The following is a 15,552-nucleotide window of genomic DNA, read 5'->3' on the forward strand; positions in this document are numbered from 1 at the left end:
TTCCCTGTCAATCTGCCTCAGAACCCCGCCTCTAATAACAAGCGCCTTCAATTATTGGTAGAAATTCCTATCAGTTAAATACACCGAGAGCGTAGCCCAGTGTGATTGGGTGGTATGGTGAAATCCCGCCTCTTCTTTGCGATCGGAAGCTTTTTTTTTTGGAGGGGGGGTGGGAGCGCTACAGTGAAAAGACTCCGGCGAAGATTTTTTTTTCCACTTCGCGAGTGGGTTTCAGTTTATTTTTTTGTTTTAAGTGTTTTTTTTCGTCAAAGTACTGCCCCAAAAAACCTGCCTCGAGTGTGCACATTGTAACCATGTCTGTGGGTTTTTTTTTTTCTTCTAATTTTCAATATAACCGATGAAAAAAGATACAATAAAAAAAAAAAGTCGAATCCACGCTTGTTTGTTGCCCCGTCCGTGTTTCTCTCTGTGATGCACCGCAGTTTAGATTTTTAGTTTAGTTGCGATTAAAGTCTGTAATATTATATTAATGGCGTGTGTGCATTTTATTTGTAAATAGAATGACACGTTGGGATTGTGGACGATTAGTTTTAGACTCAATCTGCTAATATTAAGGGCTGACACTGATATAGCTGGCATGCTGACTTGCGCCGAGTCCTTTTATGGGATCGACGAGAGAGCAGGGTTAGCGGAGCACACACGGTACAGATTGTTAAAGGGAAACTGATATATATATATATATATTTATTTATTTAAAAAAGTAATCGAAGAACAACATTTTCTGTTGATTTAGCAGGTCGTTTCCAGACCTTCACACGTGTAGCCTGTGTGGTATGAGTATACAGACGTTTGTATTGAAGGTTTGCGTTAGCCGTAGCAAAGTTGTACGTGGCGTACATCATCAACCTTCCTGCAAGTTCATTACATCATATTCGTGTTGTTTAATAAACCGCGATACTATAGTATTGTACTGCAGGACACCCATACAGAAGCAGGACCTGCAATCGTGTAGATTGTATATACATACTGATCATTAAACGTTACTGTGGCCTCTGCTTCACTGCTGTTTATTTCTTCATATCACACAGCACGGGACTATTTTAAAGTGCGTAACGACAGGAAAAATAACAAACGCGTTACATTTGCGTGCGGCATTGTGAAATATTTTTACAGTTTACCGTCGGGCACATGCAATCAAATAAGCGCATTTCAAGTTCCCCGGGGGTACCGTCCCATGATTGGATGGGCTGTATATTCACAACAGCCCACACTTAATAAAATCCGTGAGGCCGGACAATCTTCTCATCACACTTTCTACAATACTGACACTATTGAAGGCTATACTGTATCTTGATTGGTTAAACTGTGTGTGTGTTGATTTCCTGTTCCTTGTGGATTGGGAGAAGACCATACAATGCAATTATAGCAAGGAATGTAAATGTAGGGTTTGTTGAATACTGGGGAACCTGAATGAGGCTCCCTGAATGTGGGGGTGCAGGACGTGCTCCGTTCTTCCTCTGCATGCACACGGCACCAGCCCTGGGACCCTTTTCACCCGCACTTGGGGTTTATGTTTCATTGTATCCCACATGACAAACAGCTGCAAAAAAAAAAATAACTTAAGGAGATCTAAATGTATTGCTATTCAAATCTTAACAGCAAACATGACAGCGAGTGCGAATGACGGTGCTGGACGGTGTCTGATTCCTCCTCCCCCTCCCCCTCCCCCTCCTGCCTCCTCCGCTCTCCCAGGAAAGAAGAAACTCTACCAGGCCATCGCTGAAGGAAAGGCCCCGGTGGAGGGGGACTACGAGGAGGCCCGAATCCTGCTCAGAAACAGGATGGACAGGTACAATACAGGAGTCACTCTGGAGGAAGTTGCTGTGATGCATAAAACAGGGTCTGATTGTACTGTTCTTCACACCTGCAGCATTGATATTACTTCACTCAGTCACAAAATAGCTTCACATTTCTCTTTCTTTTTACTGCCCCCTCACCTTTGAATGAGGTTCATTTTACAGTTACTCATTCACTGTGTCTTTTGAGTTGAGGTGCTCTCATCTGAGTTCAGAGCTGTCCTTCAGTTAGAATATCCTGCCATAAATATACACCGGGTCAAGTTTGCTAGCATGGCCTGTATTACATATTTATATGGCAAGGCAACTAAAACTGAAGAGCAGCTGTTGAACTCATAGTCAAAGCCCCTTAACACAAACAAATTAAAAAAAACAATATCTGAGCAATTGTAATGATGTAATGTGGCATGAGAAAGCTACTTGCTTACTTACTACTTTTAGTGAGATATTTGCATGGGGATGCTGAGTATACTATAAATAATGTAGTAACCTGTTGTCTTCTGCAGTTTCAGCACAGACCTGCAGTGGCTTCTGTATAATAAGTACGTGCCTTCTCTAATTCAAGACGGCCCTCAGTAAGTATTGACAGCACTTCAATGACACTGCTAGCCCGCCTCGAATTCCTACAGCGATTTCAACAGAGACCACCGAAGCATTTGGAAACCAAAAAACATAAACAAAACCAAAAGCAGCGTGGTTGCAAGAAGAGCAGCTAACTGTGGCATGATTCCCAGCCTGGCTGCTCGTTAGTGAGCCCAGCTTAAAGTTTATTATCAAATCTAATGCTGGACACAAAATAAAAGCATAATCAGACAGTGTGCATGCTGTGGAGTTGCTGTACAGTCACAGTATAGCATTCAGATCACTGCAGTGTGTTGGATATGTTCTGTGTAGTTGGTTGTACTGGTTAAAAGTAGAGCCGACAGAGGGACTTTTCGAACAGCAAAGCAGGTATATATATTCCTTATAAAGTCAACACTTATTGTGTGTTTTAGTACCTTTTTCTGACTTTTTATTGGTAAGCTCCTTGTCTCTGTGTTTGCTCAGTCCCTTTTGAAGTGATGTAAAAAGGCTTTGTCTGGACTTTGTGCCTGGGCCAACACTTCTCAATGACGCAAAGTCTAAGACAGAGCTACTGTATCTTTGCAGCTGGACAGCAGTGGCCTAATACAGGAGTGGAAGGTGCATAAGCAGTTATGTGAGGGATAGCTGCTAGACAGAGTCTCTATTTCTTGTGCAGCCCCTGCATGTCCCTTGGTAACCTCTCCCCTCTGTGCCCTGCCAGGTGTGGGCTGGTGGCTCTGTGGATGGCTGGCCAGCTCCTGGCACCCCGGGATGGCATTGCCCTGGAGCAGCTGGTCAGTGTGGCCGTGCAGAGAGGCTACACCGCACAGGGGGAGATGTTCTCTGGTAAGGGGTCTGGGAAGGGGAGGGGAGGGACCATCCTCTGAAGTCACCATACAGTACGTATCACGATCTTACAAATGCATACCCTGATGTGTGCAAAAGTATGTTTTGTCCAACTGGGCTGCCTGCCTACTGCTCTCCATGTGAAAGACCCCATCGTATCTCTTTAGAGGAAATGTGACGTGTGTAATGAGACGTGCAGTAAGAAATGCCATGTCAGACTGTTTCATTAAAGGGAGGAGCTGTGCTTGTTCTTCTCTTCCAGCCTCCAACATGGGGCTGCTAGCGGAGGAGGTGTTCCGCTGCCGAGCTCAGCTCCTCACCGGGGGGATGGGTGGAGAGAACCGGGCTGCTATCATCCGACACCTCGCCACCGGCCTCCCCCTGCTCATACCGTATCCTTCAGCGAGGAGCAACTCTCCAGCACCACTGCATTAGCAGCTTCTTGCTAGCTTTATTCCTGTCTGAATTTTTTTTTTTCTTAGTTCTTTTTTCAGCTTTCACCGGAGTTCAGGAGCTGCTGTTCAGTTTTAGTTGCTATATAACACATGCAAGGTCAGCCGAAGTGTCTTTACAGAAGAGCCAGCGCCATCTAGTGGCCTGCCACTTTGGATTGAAGTTCCTTTTTTGTGAACTAGAGGGCGCTGGTGCAGACTAATAGAAGTACACTTGTGCTGATCTAGCCTGCGTTGCATGTTTCTGTGGTGGGAGCTAGAAGAACAGCGCCTGGATTCATAGTCAAAGCACCTTTATATATATATATATATATATATATATATATATAGTATATATATATATATATATATATATATATATATAGAGTAACTGCGTCAGTAAGCGCTCACAATGATTGTAAACATCACAGGAAGGTAAAGGGGACAAAAAACTAAAAAAAGTGTAATCTGAAACTGCTGACTCTCTACATTAAAGTTCTCCAAGTTAATTTATGGAGCTGTACTAATAAGGACATTACCAAAAAAAGTTAATTACAGAAGAGAGAGGAGGCCGTTCGGCTCAGCTGTGCTCCTTTGAACTGCTTCCTGCTCTAGATCCATTTTTGTAGGAAAAACAAGGTGTTTGTTTTTGTTAATACAAGCCTTGAGTTGAGTCTCGTCAGCTACGATGAGGATTTCAACCACCAGCCGTGTCTGAAGAGAGGGCACAGAGCACACTGGGCAGTGGTTTCAGGTATGTCTGACCTATCACTGCCTGACTCTCGCGCCGCACTGCTCAGCAATTAATCTTTTTTTATAGTAGGTTAGTATTGAACACATGTGTGGCTGGGCTCCTGTTAACAGACAGGGGCAGCGATTTTGAGGATCCCTGTTTTCAAAACGTTCACTCCCAGTCTTCAGTTAACTCCTGTTTTAAGTTTTGAAAGGTGAAAAAGCGTGGTGTTCCATGTTGCATGGTTAGGAGGCTGTTGTTATTGAGAACTCCTGACAGTGCTGTGCGTCTGTGTGCAGGTGTGCTGCTGGGCGTGGATCCTGGCTCTCTCACAGGGCCGCTCCAGGCTGATGGGACTGTGCCAGGACTCTTTTACCCCCCCTGCCCCGGCCAGCCCCCTTCGGGGAGCAGGGAGGTGTGTCTGCTGGCTAAGCAGGGGAAGAGCCTCCGCTATCAGCTGTGGGGCTTCACCGAGGTGCAGAACAGCAACGCACAGCTGGAAGAGCTGCAACCCCAGAGAGAGAGCGACGGCACTGTCTACGTGCTGCCAGAGGGGGGCGTGCGGGCAGGGCTGTGTGGCCAGGTGTTGCTGCTGCAGCCTGACACAGACAGCAGCACAAACTAGAATAGAACTATTTCATGCCAAATTTGTTAGTTGGTACTTTTTTTAAAAGTCCCTGTAAGGATAGCACTGCCATAATTCAAATGTAAGTTGAGGCAGAATTGGCACACAAACATACCCAGATACGCAAGAACCTTCTAGGAATGCAGAGTGTTTTTAGTTCAATTTTCCAATGTTTATATATTTGTACAGTACAAGTGCTCAAAAGATATCTGGTTTATTTTTTGGTATTCATGCTAAGGAATGCGTGTTTCCAGTAATTACTTCAGCAATGGTCAAATTGAGCTCACCTCTGTCACACAGGACTACACTTCTGTATTCTTCAACCAAAGAAAATGTATTGGTTGGGGCTTGTGTCTTCCGTGTATTTCAAATAAATAAAACAAACCAAGAAAGCTTAAATTAAAAACCTTTTTTTTAGTTAACGGTGTGTTGTAGATGGCTCTTACTTGGCTGGCTGTGTTTTGCTAGTTCCTGTAATAATAATGCGCTCTCTTGTTCTCCGTTCTGTGTCCTGCATGATGCTGGTTTTGCAGAGCGAGGGCAGGGGAATGGTTGGAGCAGCACAGTGCTCACTGAGGCAGTCAGGGCATTAAAAACAAGTGAAAAAGAGCACAGTTCAAAAAGGGGCTAGTTGTGAGGTTCCAGTTTATTGTGGTAGACTAGCTACAAAACAGTTACTATGTCAAATTATTCCAGCAGTACAGTATAGAGATTCAAAAAGGGATAGTAACCCATGCATATTCCAGTATTGTTCCAGTGAACAAAAAACAACAACATTTATAAATATGTAAAAGATTACAACCGGAAAAATAAGACAAAACAGTTGTAAACTGTAAACAGTTCTGTACATCCAGTTTTGAGATCAGGGCTCCATGGAAATGGTCCGAACAGTAGATCTGCCTGAAAGTCATGCTAAACCCCATGCTGGGGGGGGGGGGGGGACTCCAACAATATTAATGTTATTAGGTACAGGTACAAGTTGTTGGCGATGACCTCAACAGTTTTTTCACTTTCAAACTGGGACTGAAATCAAACAGGGCAGTCATGCTGTGGAGGCTACAGAAAACAGCTGGGAAAATACGTACGCTATATTGAAATGTGCTCATAAAGAACTATCTTCCTTCGTGTGCATGACGATATCGAGCTTGATATCTGCTTGACTTAGTTTCTTACAGTTTTAAACAAGGCCTCTGGACTTTACAAGTAGAAAGGCAGAATTCCAGTTTCCCCCAGTAGTTTGAAAAAACTATTGCGAGTCAGCACCACTTATAACAATCAATGAATATTTATATTGAAGGGAATTTTTTTTTATATATATATATATATGGACAAAATAAAGTCACAGCAGAGGGAGGGAGGGAAGAGTGAAGGCTTTACATTATGATACAGTTCAACTTGCTGTACAATCCCACACACCCACACACACACACTGGAGCATTAGAGCTGGCTGATGAATGAGCTACCTAGGCAGAGCTGGCTGACTGCAGCTCTCACCCAAATTGACCCAGTCAACTGCGAGAACTGCAGTGGACCTTTCAGTGCAGTCACATCATCTCTGAAGCACTTTTCAGAATGCTGAGTATTTTTTAATGACTGTCAATGTATTTTATGAGGCTAACTTTAACAACGTCATCACTGATATTTCGAAACTACACAAAAAAGTTATGTATTTGATATTTCACTGTATGTAGCCTATTAAAAACAGTCTTGTTTGATTAATGTAATCTAGATTTATACGTGGTTTTCAGCACACTTTGTCAAACTTCTCCGAGATGCTTTAAACCTGTCAGAAGCAGTGCTTTTGTGGATGCAAAAAAGCCTTGACACTTCAAGCACTGTTTCCACCAGTGGCAGTGGGGGTGGAATAATGAAAATGAAGTCTTAGTAATTATAAATTAACATTGTGTCTGAAGAAAATTAAACATTTTGAGAAAAAAGGCTTGTGACAACACTGCTTGTGCTGGGTTAGCGGAATCTGTGGTCAACTGATGAGGGGATGTTGATAAGCCAGGATGGGATCAATAGCAATCTGGCAGAAGTGAAATAAGCTTCTACATGACCTGGCACTACTAGCAGCGTGCTGGAGAGCGGCTCAGCCCCCGCCCCCCCGCCTCTTTCATAGCGTCTGCCTGAATCGTGTTCACTGCAGCCTTTGTTTTTGAGTAAGGGCTGTTTTCTCTTAAGTCGCCCATATGGAAAGCAGTCTACATGACTTCCAAACTCAGAGGGTTAGTTTTCATTGACAAGCTATTCAAATATAAAAAACGGACACACTGGTACCTCGCCGTAACCCTAATGCAAAAGGATTAAACGGTAGTTCTAAAATAAATAAAACTAATTTACACATTTTGAAAGAATAAAAACAAGAAAAACTCTAAAATAATTCACACGACAGTGAATCCCCTTTTATCAATTTTTTTTACTTCCAGGTGAAATCTGCATTATTTTTTTGGATGAAATGGAGCATAGCTGGTAATGTTGTAGAAGCAAGCCAAAACCCCCAGTGTGTAAATGAAAGACAGGTAGATTCTCTGTATTGTGTGCTTTGTTACATTCTCTTCATGATTCACAAGCTCGCATTAGCACTAATCCTGGGTTACCGAATGTTACTTTAGATAATGCAGTTCTACCAAGGACTGTAAAAACACCACCTCATTGTCTTTTCATATCAGAAAACAAGATGCAAAGATGGGTCTTCAGCACAACAAGAGTTCTCACTCATGGCTTTGTTGGGAGGTACTTCTTTAAAGCAGGTCTAATGTAGTGCATTTAGGGAAGAGCAACAATGCCATTTTCAATGCTATTTTATCAGCTTAAAACGATTTTCTTAGTCAGGTTTTAATCCCTATTCATTTTGACCCCCCCTCCCCTCTCCAGTAGTTCTTCCTCTCACATACTTTTGCTTTTTTGGCTTTTCAATAAAGCCACACTACTGTCCTCTCTCACAACAGAGGGAGAACGAATCTGAATGATTTTCCAATGCCCAGTTTAATGACATGGCACTGAACAGTCCTCTCTTTATGGAAGGCTGTCTACAGTGGCGCTGATCCTTTTAGTTTACTATTATTTTTTCCCCCCAAGCCCAATTTAAACTGCACAGTACTTACGCATGCGTTTACCAGAGTTGACTTTGCAAGTACACAGGTGCTTGGCTTGGCCAGTTCACAGCGATGTGGGAGAGAGTGGGATTGTTGGCTGCTTGTCTGTGCTTGCATCATTTACACAGCAGGTGAGCTGTCCCAATGGCAGGCCTGCTAATCATTGACAGCAAGCTCCTACAGACTGCCCTGCATGACGAGAGCCTGGCTTTATACTGAGGAAGCTTTTCAGCTAAGTTCATATGTGAATTTGGACCCTGCAATCATATTCAGTGGTACGGAAAAAAAAAAAAAAGTTATTTAAAAGTTAGATAAAGTTTTAGCAAGAATTGTCAATGTATTTTGGTGTTGTACACTTGCAGCACAAAACCACATTGACGAGGACGTCCGATGAACACGCTTGTCTGACTTACACAGTGTTGTTTGCAGTGCCACCCAGACCAGTACTGTGCAGTTATCACGTTGTCCACAGCACTGGACTTGGTAGACTGGGATTTATTTTTTAAAGCCATGGAACATATTTCTCTTTTTTCAAAAACAAAGTTTAGATGAATATATGAAGGCTCGATGTGAACTTATCTGTCTAGTTAAAGGGGTTTACCGTTTCTTCTTGTGTTGCAAAACACTAACTTTAGAAGCAAAGGATCTTAAGCTGTAACCCATGAGGTATTATCAAGTATGGAACTACAGTGGCTCATTACGGACAGAGGAAAAACTAAGAGCCAAATTCTCTGGAGCTTGACATTTGAAAACGTTGCGTCAGGATAACAAGATTATTTATCCTGTGACAACAGAACAGTTTCAGAATATCAAACATAATGCAATGCATCCAAACCAGTAGCCCTGGATTGAAAGCTTTGGGAACAGGGTCCCCAGACACTACGAATACAGTCTGGGTTAAAGTCTCATGAAAACAGCCCAAGATCAGACTCTAAAACGAGAAGTACCGTCTGTATCAACCTCTCTGTCAGATTTGTAGTTTGTACGCTGACACTGCGAACCACAATAAACCCGCTATCAAACCAGTTCTTTGCAAGCTGCAATTTGCACAATTATTTTACCTTAAAGGAAAAGACACCAGCACTGTTACAAATGTAGCTTCAGTATGTGCAGCACTGTCAGTTTGATTTTCAGAAACAAGCACGGATAAACCTGGCACATACGAAAACAAAGTACCCATAAAATACCCAATGAAGTCATCTGCATGCCAAACACCAAATAAAAATTTGCAATGCACAGGCAGAGCGATCTTTAAATAAATTTAAAAATAAAAAAAAAACTTTGCAGCTTTTCAGTGTTATAGTGTAGTATCCTTACTTTAAAAAAAGGAACAGTACATATTTTCCTTTATCCTTTTTTGTTAAAAAAAAGAGTCTGTTAAGGCCACTTGCGTGTTTCGTTTCTGTTAAAAACAACTAAAAACTGTTTGGACACGACACTCCAGACGCAAAATGAATCTTCTGTTTCTTCTTCTTTCAGAATGATTTGAGATTCCAGGCACACTGTGTCAAGGTTGGTGTCGCCACTGCTCAAACAGCTGTGGTCGAGCCTGTCCGTCTCCGAGGCTGCCAGTCCTTTGGAATTTAACCAGTTTATTAAATGGAGGAGCGGGTCAGTCTGGCACCATGGCTCCCATGATGTCGACGAGGTTGTCCAGCCCATACAGGTAGCCGTCCTCTCGGTTCCCCTCCACCCACGGGATCCGGTGATCGAGCGTCTCCGAGTCTGGCAGCTTCACCGTCTTCCCGAAGTCGATCATCCACACACGGACCAGCCCTGTGTAGTCATGGACAAAGAGCAGCGAGCTACCCACCACCTACACACACACAGAGAGTGAATCAGAGCCAACACACACACACACACACACAGTTATAATGTTATTCTAACTTAATTGTTTCCACATTATTTTTACCCAGGCAGTCATTTGAGATTAACAACTCTGTGGCCAAGACGACAGCAAATAAACAAACCTAAAAACTCACCCCCTTGTTAAAGCTTCCTATTTTAAAACTCACCTCGTGCGATTTAAAGAAGTCTGATTTTTCTAATGCTGTTCGGAGTTCTTTCAGTGTCACTAAATATTTTTTCTGAAAAAAACAGAATAATAAAATTGCCAGTGAAATTATGAATCGAGGAGAGGGAGAAACACACAAGCAGTGACGGGAGATATTCTGACGTGTTTGTTTTTAGTAAGAAATTGGAGTTAAATTGTACATTAGGATTCTTTAAATCTGGTGGTACTTACTTACAGTATTTGTAGATAGCAAAATAAACCCATGAATCTGATTTGCACTTCCACATGCAGTTTTGAAAGCCCATGTTGTAGCACACATTTGAACAAAGTAGTTTTGCTGTAAAGCATATCTGGTAGTACAGTTAGAGAAAGCTGTCAATCCTAGGACACCTCAGCAGTGTCTTCTGGATCATGTTACGGGCTGAAAGCATGTCAGCCAACAGAGGGAAGCAGCTGATTGGTTAATAAAGAAGCCATTGTATGAAGTACAACACTATCGGAAAGCATGGCTTGATCATTACTTTTATATACATGGTGCAGTACCATGTGTTTCTTTCAAAACTACACGTGTAAACGAAAGGCAATGCACAGCAGGTCAGGCTTGTGGCGCAGTCTTGCTTGTTACTGGTCTGGACAGTCTTCCTTGCTCCTCGCTCACACTCACCAGGACGCTGGTGTTCCCCTCCACAAAGTCCTCAAATGCCTGCTGCACCTGCTCTCTGTGTTTGGTTTTCTTGAAGTTCGTGTTGCACGTGCCATCTGCTTTCTGCAAAACAGGAAGCGTTTCAGTAGGCGTGGTCTTCACACAAACCAGCTGGGCTCTGATCAGCACAGCTCTTAGTAGATAGATAGCTGACAGGTTACTGAATAAGAGCCAGGGCTTCGTGAGGGGTTGCAAAACTGCAATATTTTGAGAACTCTTATAGACTGAGCACATCTAAACATTCATTGAAGTAAATATAAAAGCACCACACTGCAGAGTATCCTACACATTCCTAAATTCATTTTGACCTGCTTTGTTTAGAAGTGAACCTGTGCGTTTATTTCATGATTGTCCGTAAATAATGATGTTTTCATCTAATTTGCTTTTGGGGATGATTTGTATAAAATTGCACCAACATTGTGAATTTTACATCCCTAGGGCTCAGAAGGTGCTTTCTCCTCCCTCTTGGCCCAAGCTTGTAAGTCTCATCATAGTCTTAGCAAAGCACAGTATAATGGCCACTGTGGGAGTAAGAATGTCTGTGTTTGTGTTTTATTCCAGTAACCAATTCTAGTCCTGGAAAAGGTCAAATGAAATCATGAACTGCTGTGGGATCTGAATGGATAATTAATTAGTTCAAATAAACAGCTTAGAATATAGAGCATAGAGTAAGAATGCAGCAATGTCCTGTCTGTGTATCTCCCTGCCTGTCTCTCTCTCTCTCTCTGCGTATCTCCCTGCCTGTCTCTCTCTCTCTCTGCATATCTCCCTGCCTGTCTCCCTGCCAGTCTGCGTGTCTCACCTTGATGCCCTCGATGCGGAAGCCCAGTGTGGCGGTGGAGCTCAGGGTCTCTCTCCACTGCATGTAGCGGGGTTTGAGCACGGCTTGCTGGCTGCGCTCCTGCGGCGTGGGGGCCTCCGGGTCCACAGCGATCATCTTCTCATACATGTCGGGCCGCAGCTTGGGCTTCTGCCGAGCTTTCACCAGCTCCTCCTCCAGATAGGTCCTGGAACACAGCACACCCTGCTCAGCACAGCGCCCGGACACTGCGCACCCTGCTCGGCACAGCGCCCGGACACTGCCGCCAGATCTCCCACCTTACTGCTTTTCCAGAGATACTTTTGCAGCCATCGCTGGTGTTGTTACATGGATGGAATCTAGCAAGCACACATGCGAGCCACAGTAAGGTTCACTTCATAGCCCATCTGATTTGAATCTACTTCCACTCTCCCCCACTAGGTGGCAGAAGCAGCCTGCATTTTAAAAAAAATTCTCCATATAAGCAGGGGAACACTTGCATTGCAATACTAAACCCAAAAATCTCTCTCTCTATTGGTTGGTAATATTAAGCAAGGCCAGGTCATCTAAACAAAATAATTTAATCTATTAAACATTCAATAGTGCTACATTTAGAAATACTTTGTCTTTCTTAAACCAACTAAAACCACTTGTTTTATCTGTAATTATTTACTTTATCCGTTTGATATAAAATCATTTTATTTACATTTCCTCATTTCCACTTATTTCCACAGAAACACTTTTCCCAGTGAATTGCGGGATTGCAGTCCTAGGCAAAATCTAACCTCTGAATAAACTTGGGAAAGAAACGCATCTCGCAGTACAGACAGCAGGAGATTACTCGGTGATTAGCTCTTAAGGTAGGGCTGAGGACAGGTCGTGTGTATGATGAAGACACAGACTTTGATTCACAACGTTTGTCATTGAATTTATTGAGTTTCTTTTAGTATTTCTATAGAAGACACTGAGAAAGACTTCTAGTGGAAACGCTTGTCATTGAATTTATTGCCTTTCATATTTATTATTATTTGGCAGATGCCTTTATCCAAGGCAACTTACAGGTCAGTAAAGGGTTACAATGCAAGCTTAATATATACACTATAGTTGCAAACTATACTACTAAAATACAATATGAACTAGGATGCAACAAGTTAAGATTACAAACAGGTGTTTCTAAAGAGAATGACTTTGTGTCAAGGCCCATGGCCAGGTTCTCACCGTGTGCCCATCTTGCAGTCCATGATATTGGGGGAGTCGAAGTCAGCCAGCAGGTCCTCCATTTGATTGTAGGTCTCTCCCTCCTTCTCCACCCGCCCGTAGTACCCCGGCACGTAGGGGCGCAGGCTGTCCAGCATCAGCCCCTCCAGAGAATGATGCTCGCACTCACAGTACTTCTTCAGGATCTTCCCAAAGTCCCCTGCCTTGAAGTTCCCTGCACAGAGCCCAGTAGAGACCATTAGCCATGCAATCACCGCCTGCTGGAGGAATCCGCTCCACCACCGCTCTCTGTTCAGGGTTTCAGTGGGACTCAGGAGCACTCAGATTCAGAAACACCCATTCCTCACGCCCCCGAGCTCTGCACACTTGAGTTTGGATTCAAAACCGTTCCCAAAGGATCTATTCCTTGTGCACGTAAACATATGACATTTTCAGTTATAGTCCTTCCTCTCTCAAACACCTTTTTCCCCTGTCTGATGGCATTCTGCTTTTTCAATAAAGCCACACCACTGTCCCCCGCTGTTCTAAGTGACTCTGCAGCTGATGCATAGTTCACACACCCTAATCTCTGCAAGTCACCTTGGATAAAGGCATCCTCTAAATAAAGAAATAATAACACATGGAATCTGAGTAAAGCAACTCTTTAGAATGGAAGGTAATTGGTTTGCTAAGATGGTACGAGTCTTGATGGGCTAAATGGCCTCTTCTCATTCCCAAACATATGTTCTTATGCAAGCTACTTGACTTGATAGTCTTTTCGTCTACAGTATGATATAACTGGCTGCTGTTACAAGGCACCTGCCTGTGATTGGCTGGGTTTTGCCAGCCCCTGCCTGTGATTGGGCTTTGGTTTACCTGCATGCCCTGCCAGCTGCACCCAGGGGTATCTCTTCTTGAAGGACACGACGAAGGGGGACCAGTGCACCATGGTTTTCAGCTTCCTCCACGACTTATTCTACAGAGACAAGAAGAAACACACACGCCCATCAGGAACACTGCAGCACTGGACAGCCCTGCCTCCAGCACTCCGCCCCGCACTCGTTACAAAACACACACATCCTTCCTGGCTCTTTCAAGTCAAAACAGACCTTGCTTCTGGCTGCTGGCAGCAGGAATGTCATCTTTCTGCTTGTTCAACTTGGGAATGCAGCTCATTAAAACACGGCTTCAAGTAATGCGCACAACTGCTGATACCAGTGAGACTTGACAAACAGAACACATCAGTCACTGCACCTTTCAGGCACCAAGAATGCCATTCTAATGGTCTAGCTCTGTCCTACAGCACAGGAAGAGATATGGTAAGGGATAGAGAGAGAGAGAGAGAGATAGAAGATAGAGAAGGGATCTCTCTCTCTAGCACTGCACCTGCCTATATGGCAATCTGAAATAATGTTTATATAATATTTTCATCAAAAGTTAAAAGGTGTCCAGTTGTATAATACAGTGCTCCCTCAATTCACACATTTTGTTAATTCACAAGTACTATATTTTACTGTACAAGCTCACAAGCGTTCTGTATTGCATTGTTATAAGTCAGATTGTGAAATAAACAAGCAGCGCCCAGAAACGTCCCTTTGATAATTAAGCAACAGGAGCGACGTCATTCTCCTAGTTATGTCGTGTGGTCACACTTTGTTTTCTGGGCATGTTTTATAGAAAAACAAAAACAGTAAATCTGACCCGTTATCATTCTTACCCAGGAGTTCACAGCTCCAAAGTCCTCCAGGTTTTATCATTAAAAATAAACTGATGAAGACCTGGTTCAGTTAAGCAGTTTAGTGATCAAGAACTCCTCACCCCTTCTCTAATCTGACCCCAAGCTCGGACCATGGCAACACTGCTAAGGTAGCAGCTCCCGCTCCTGCAGGCAAGGTGAGAGTTAACAGCAGAGGGAGCAGCATGGAGGCTGATCAGCACAGGCGGAATGTTATCTCCGAGAGCATTTCGATTTATGGGCTGCGCTGTTGAACAATCCCCAAGGACAGGCTGTTCTGTGCAAAAGGATTTTGATCAGATACACAGACACATACAGAGACACACGCACTTCTGTTGCTAAATTGAACATGCACAGTCATTAACTATCCTGGTACAATAGAACCTCAAAGTCAGAAGCACGTCAGGAGTACAGAGTTTTTAATGCAGGTGCAGAAGTACTGCACTTCTGTAATTCAAGACTACATTTGATCATCAAAATAATAAATATCATACCAATACTGTATTGTTTAGAATGCTTTCCATGTAGGTTTTGCTAGTAAAGGGATGTGACACAGTGGTTAAGACATCAGCCAAAAACTCAAGTTTAAACAAGGTGAGCTTTGTTGATCATTGCATCATTCCTGAAGGCTTGAAAAAACAAGTCAAAATCTATCTGAGAAGAATGAATCAACCAGGTGAGCTGTATTTAACTGGTTAAAACACTGCAGTCCCAGTTCATGCTCTTTATATGAGTTTTGCAGACTGGTCTGGGGCTTGACACACAAAGCCTTGCTGCACCCACTGCGTGATTTCAGAGCTACCTTTAAATTCTATTATTGCAATGATCAGGAGCCGGAGATCGATGTTAAGTACCTTATATAAAAATAGGAAAAATCTGGTAGAAAAAGTCCTCTAGGGATGGTAATAGTTTAGAGTTTGAATGTTTAAACATTAGCCAAGTGTTTCTATACCTGCAGTACAGCCCAGTTCATTTTATAACTCGTATTTC

The 15,552-nt window shown here is 43.1% G+C and overlaps 2 protein-coding genes across 6 annotated transcripts in view; one reads left to right on the forward strand and one right to left on the reverse strand.

Moving 5' to 3' along the window:
- The first annotated feature begins 299 nt into the window (after nt 1-299).
- Nucleotides 300-5,439, forward strand: c40h19orf54 (chromosome 40 C19orf54 homolog). 5 transcript variants are annotated; one of them, XM_041236365.1, is made up of 7 exons: nt 300-320; nt 1,621-1,810; nt 2,324-2,392; nt 3,103-3,227; nt 3,490-3,619; nt 4,333-4,412; nt 4,691-5,439. In XM_041236365.1, the coding sequence occupies exons 2-7, from the start codon at nt 1,626-1,628 to the stop codon at nt 5,014-5,016; spliced, it is 915 nt and encodes a 304-aa protein (XP_041092299.1). In that variant the 5' UTR covers nt 300-320; nt 1,621-1,625; the 3' UTR covers nt 5,017-5,439. The 5 variants fall into 5 exon arrangements, with proteins under 5 accessions (XP_041092299.1, XP_041092298.1, XP_041092300.1 ...); XM_041236364.1 differs by lacking the exon at nt 300-320 and adding an exon at nt 413-663; XM_041236366.1 differs by lacking the exon at nt 300-320 and adding an exon at nt 413-663 and having other exon boundaries at nt 1,714-1,810.
- A 205-nt stretch (nt 5,440-5,644) lies between these two features.
- itpkcb (inositol-trisphosphate 3-kinase Cb) overlaps nt 5,645-15,552 on the reverse strand; it is a 46,078-nt gene continuing 36,170 nt past the window's right edge. Inside the window, exons 3-8 of the mRNA XM_041236361.1 lie at nt 13,704-13,803; nt 12,849-13,062; nt 11,634-11,838; nt 10,793-10,894; nt 10,130-10,201; nt 5,645-9,930 (exon numbers count right to left, since the gene is read on the reverse strand). Coding sequence (XP_041092295.1) covers nt 9,727-9,930; nt 10,130-10,201; nt 10,793-10,894; nt 11,634-11,838; nt 12,849-13,062; nt 13,704-13,803 — 897 coding nt within the window. The 3' untranslated portion in view covers nt 5,645-9,726. The remainder of the gene's footprint in view (nt 9,931-10,129; nt 10,202-10,792; nt 10,895-11,633; nt 11,839-12,848; nt 13,063-13,703; nt 13,804-15,552) is intronic.

Source organism: Polyodon spathula, chromosome 40, assembly GCF_017654505.1.
Source record: "Polyodon spathula isolate WHYD16114869_AA chromosome 40, ASM1765450v1, whole genome shotgun sequence".
Taxonomy (NCBI): domain Eukaryota; kingdom Metazoa; phylum Chordata; class Actinopteri; order Acipenseriformes; family Polyodontidae; genus Polyodon; species Polyodon spathula.

Bases quoted from the DNA above. Each gene is read 5' to 3' on its own strand.
- c40h19orf54 (XM_041236362.1), top strand. From the start codon at position 1,446: ATGTGGGGGTGCAGGACGTGCTCCGTTCTTCCTCTGCATGCACACGGC. The intron at 1,811-2,323 runs GTACAATACAGG...TGTCTTCTGCAG, and splicing joins CTCAGAAACAGGATGGACAG to TTTCAGCACAGACCTGCAGT. The intron at 2,393-3,102 runs GTAAGTATTGAC...GTGCCCTGCCAG, and splicing joins CTAATTCAAGACGGCCCTCA to GTGTGGGCTGGTGGCTCTGT.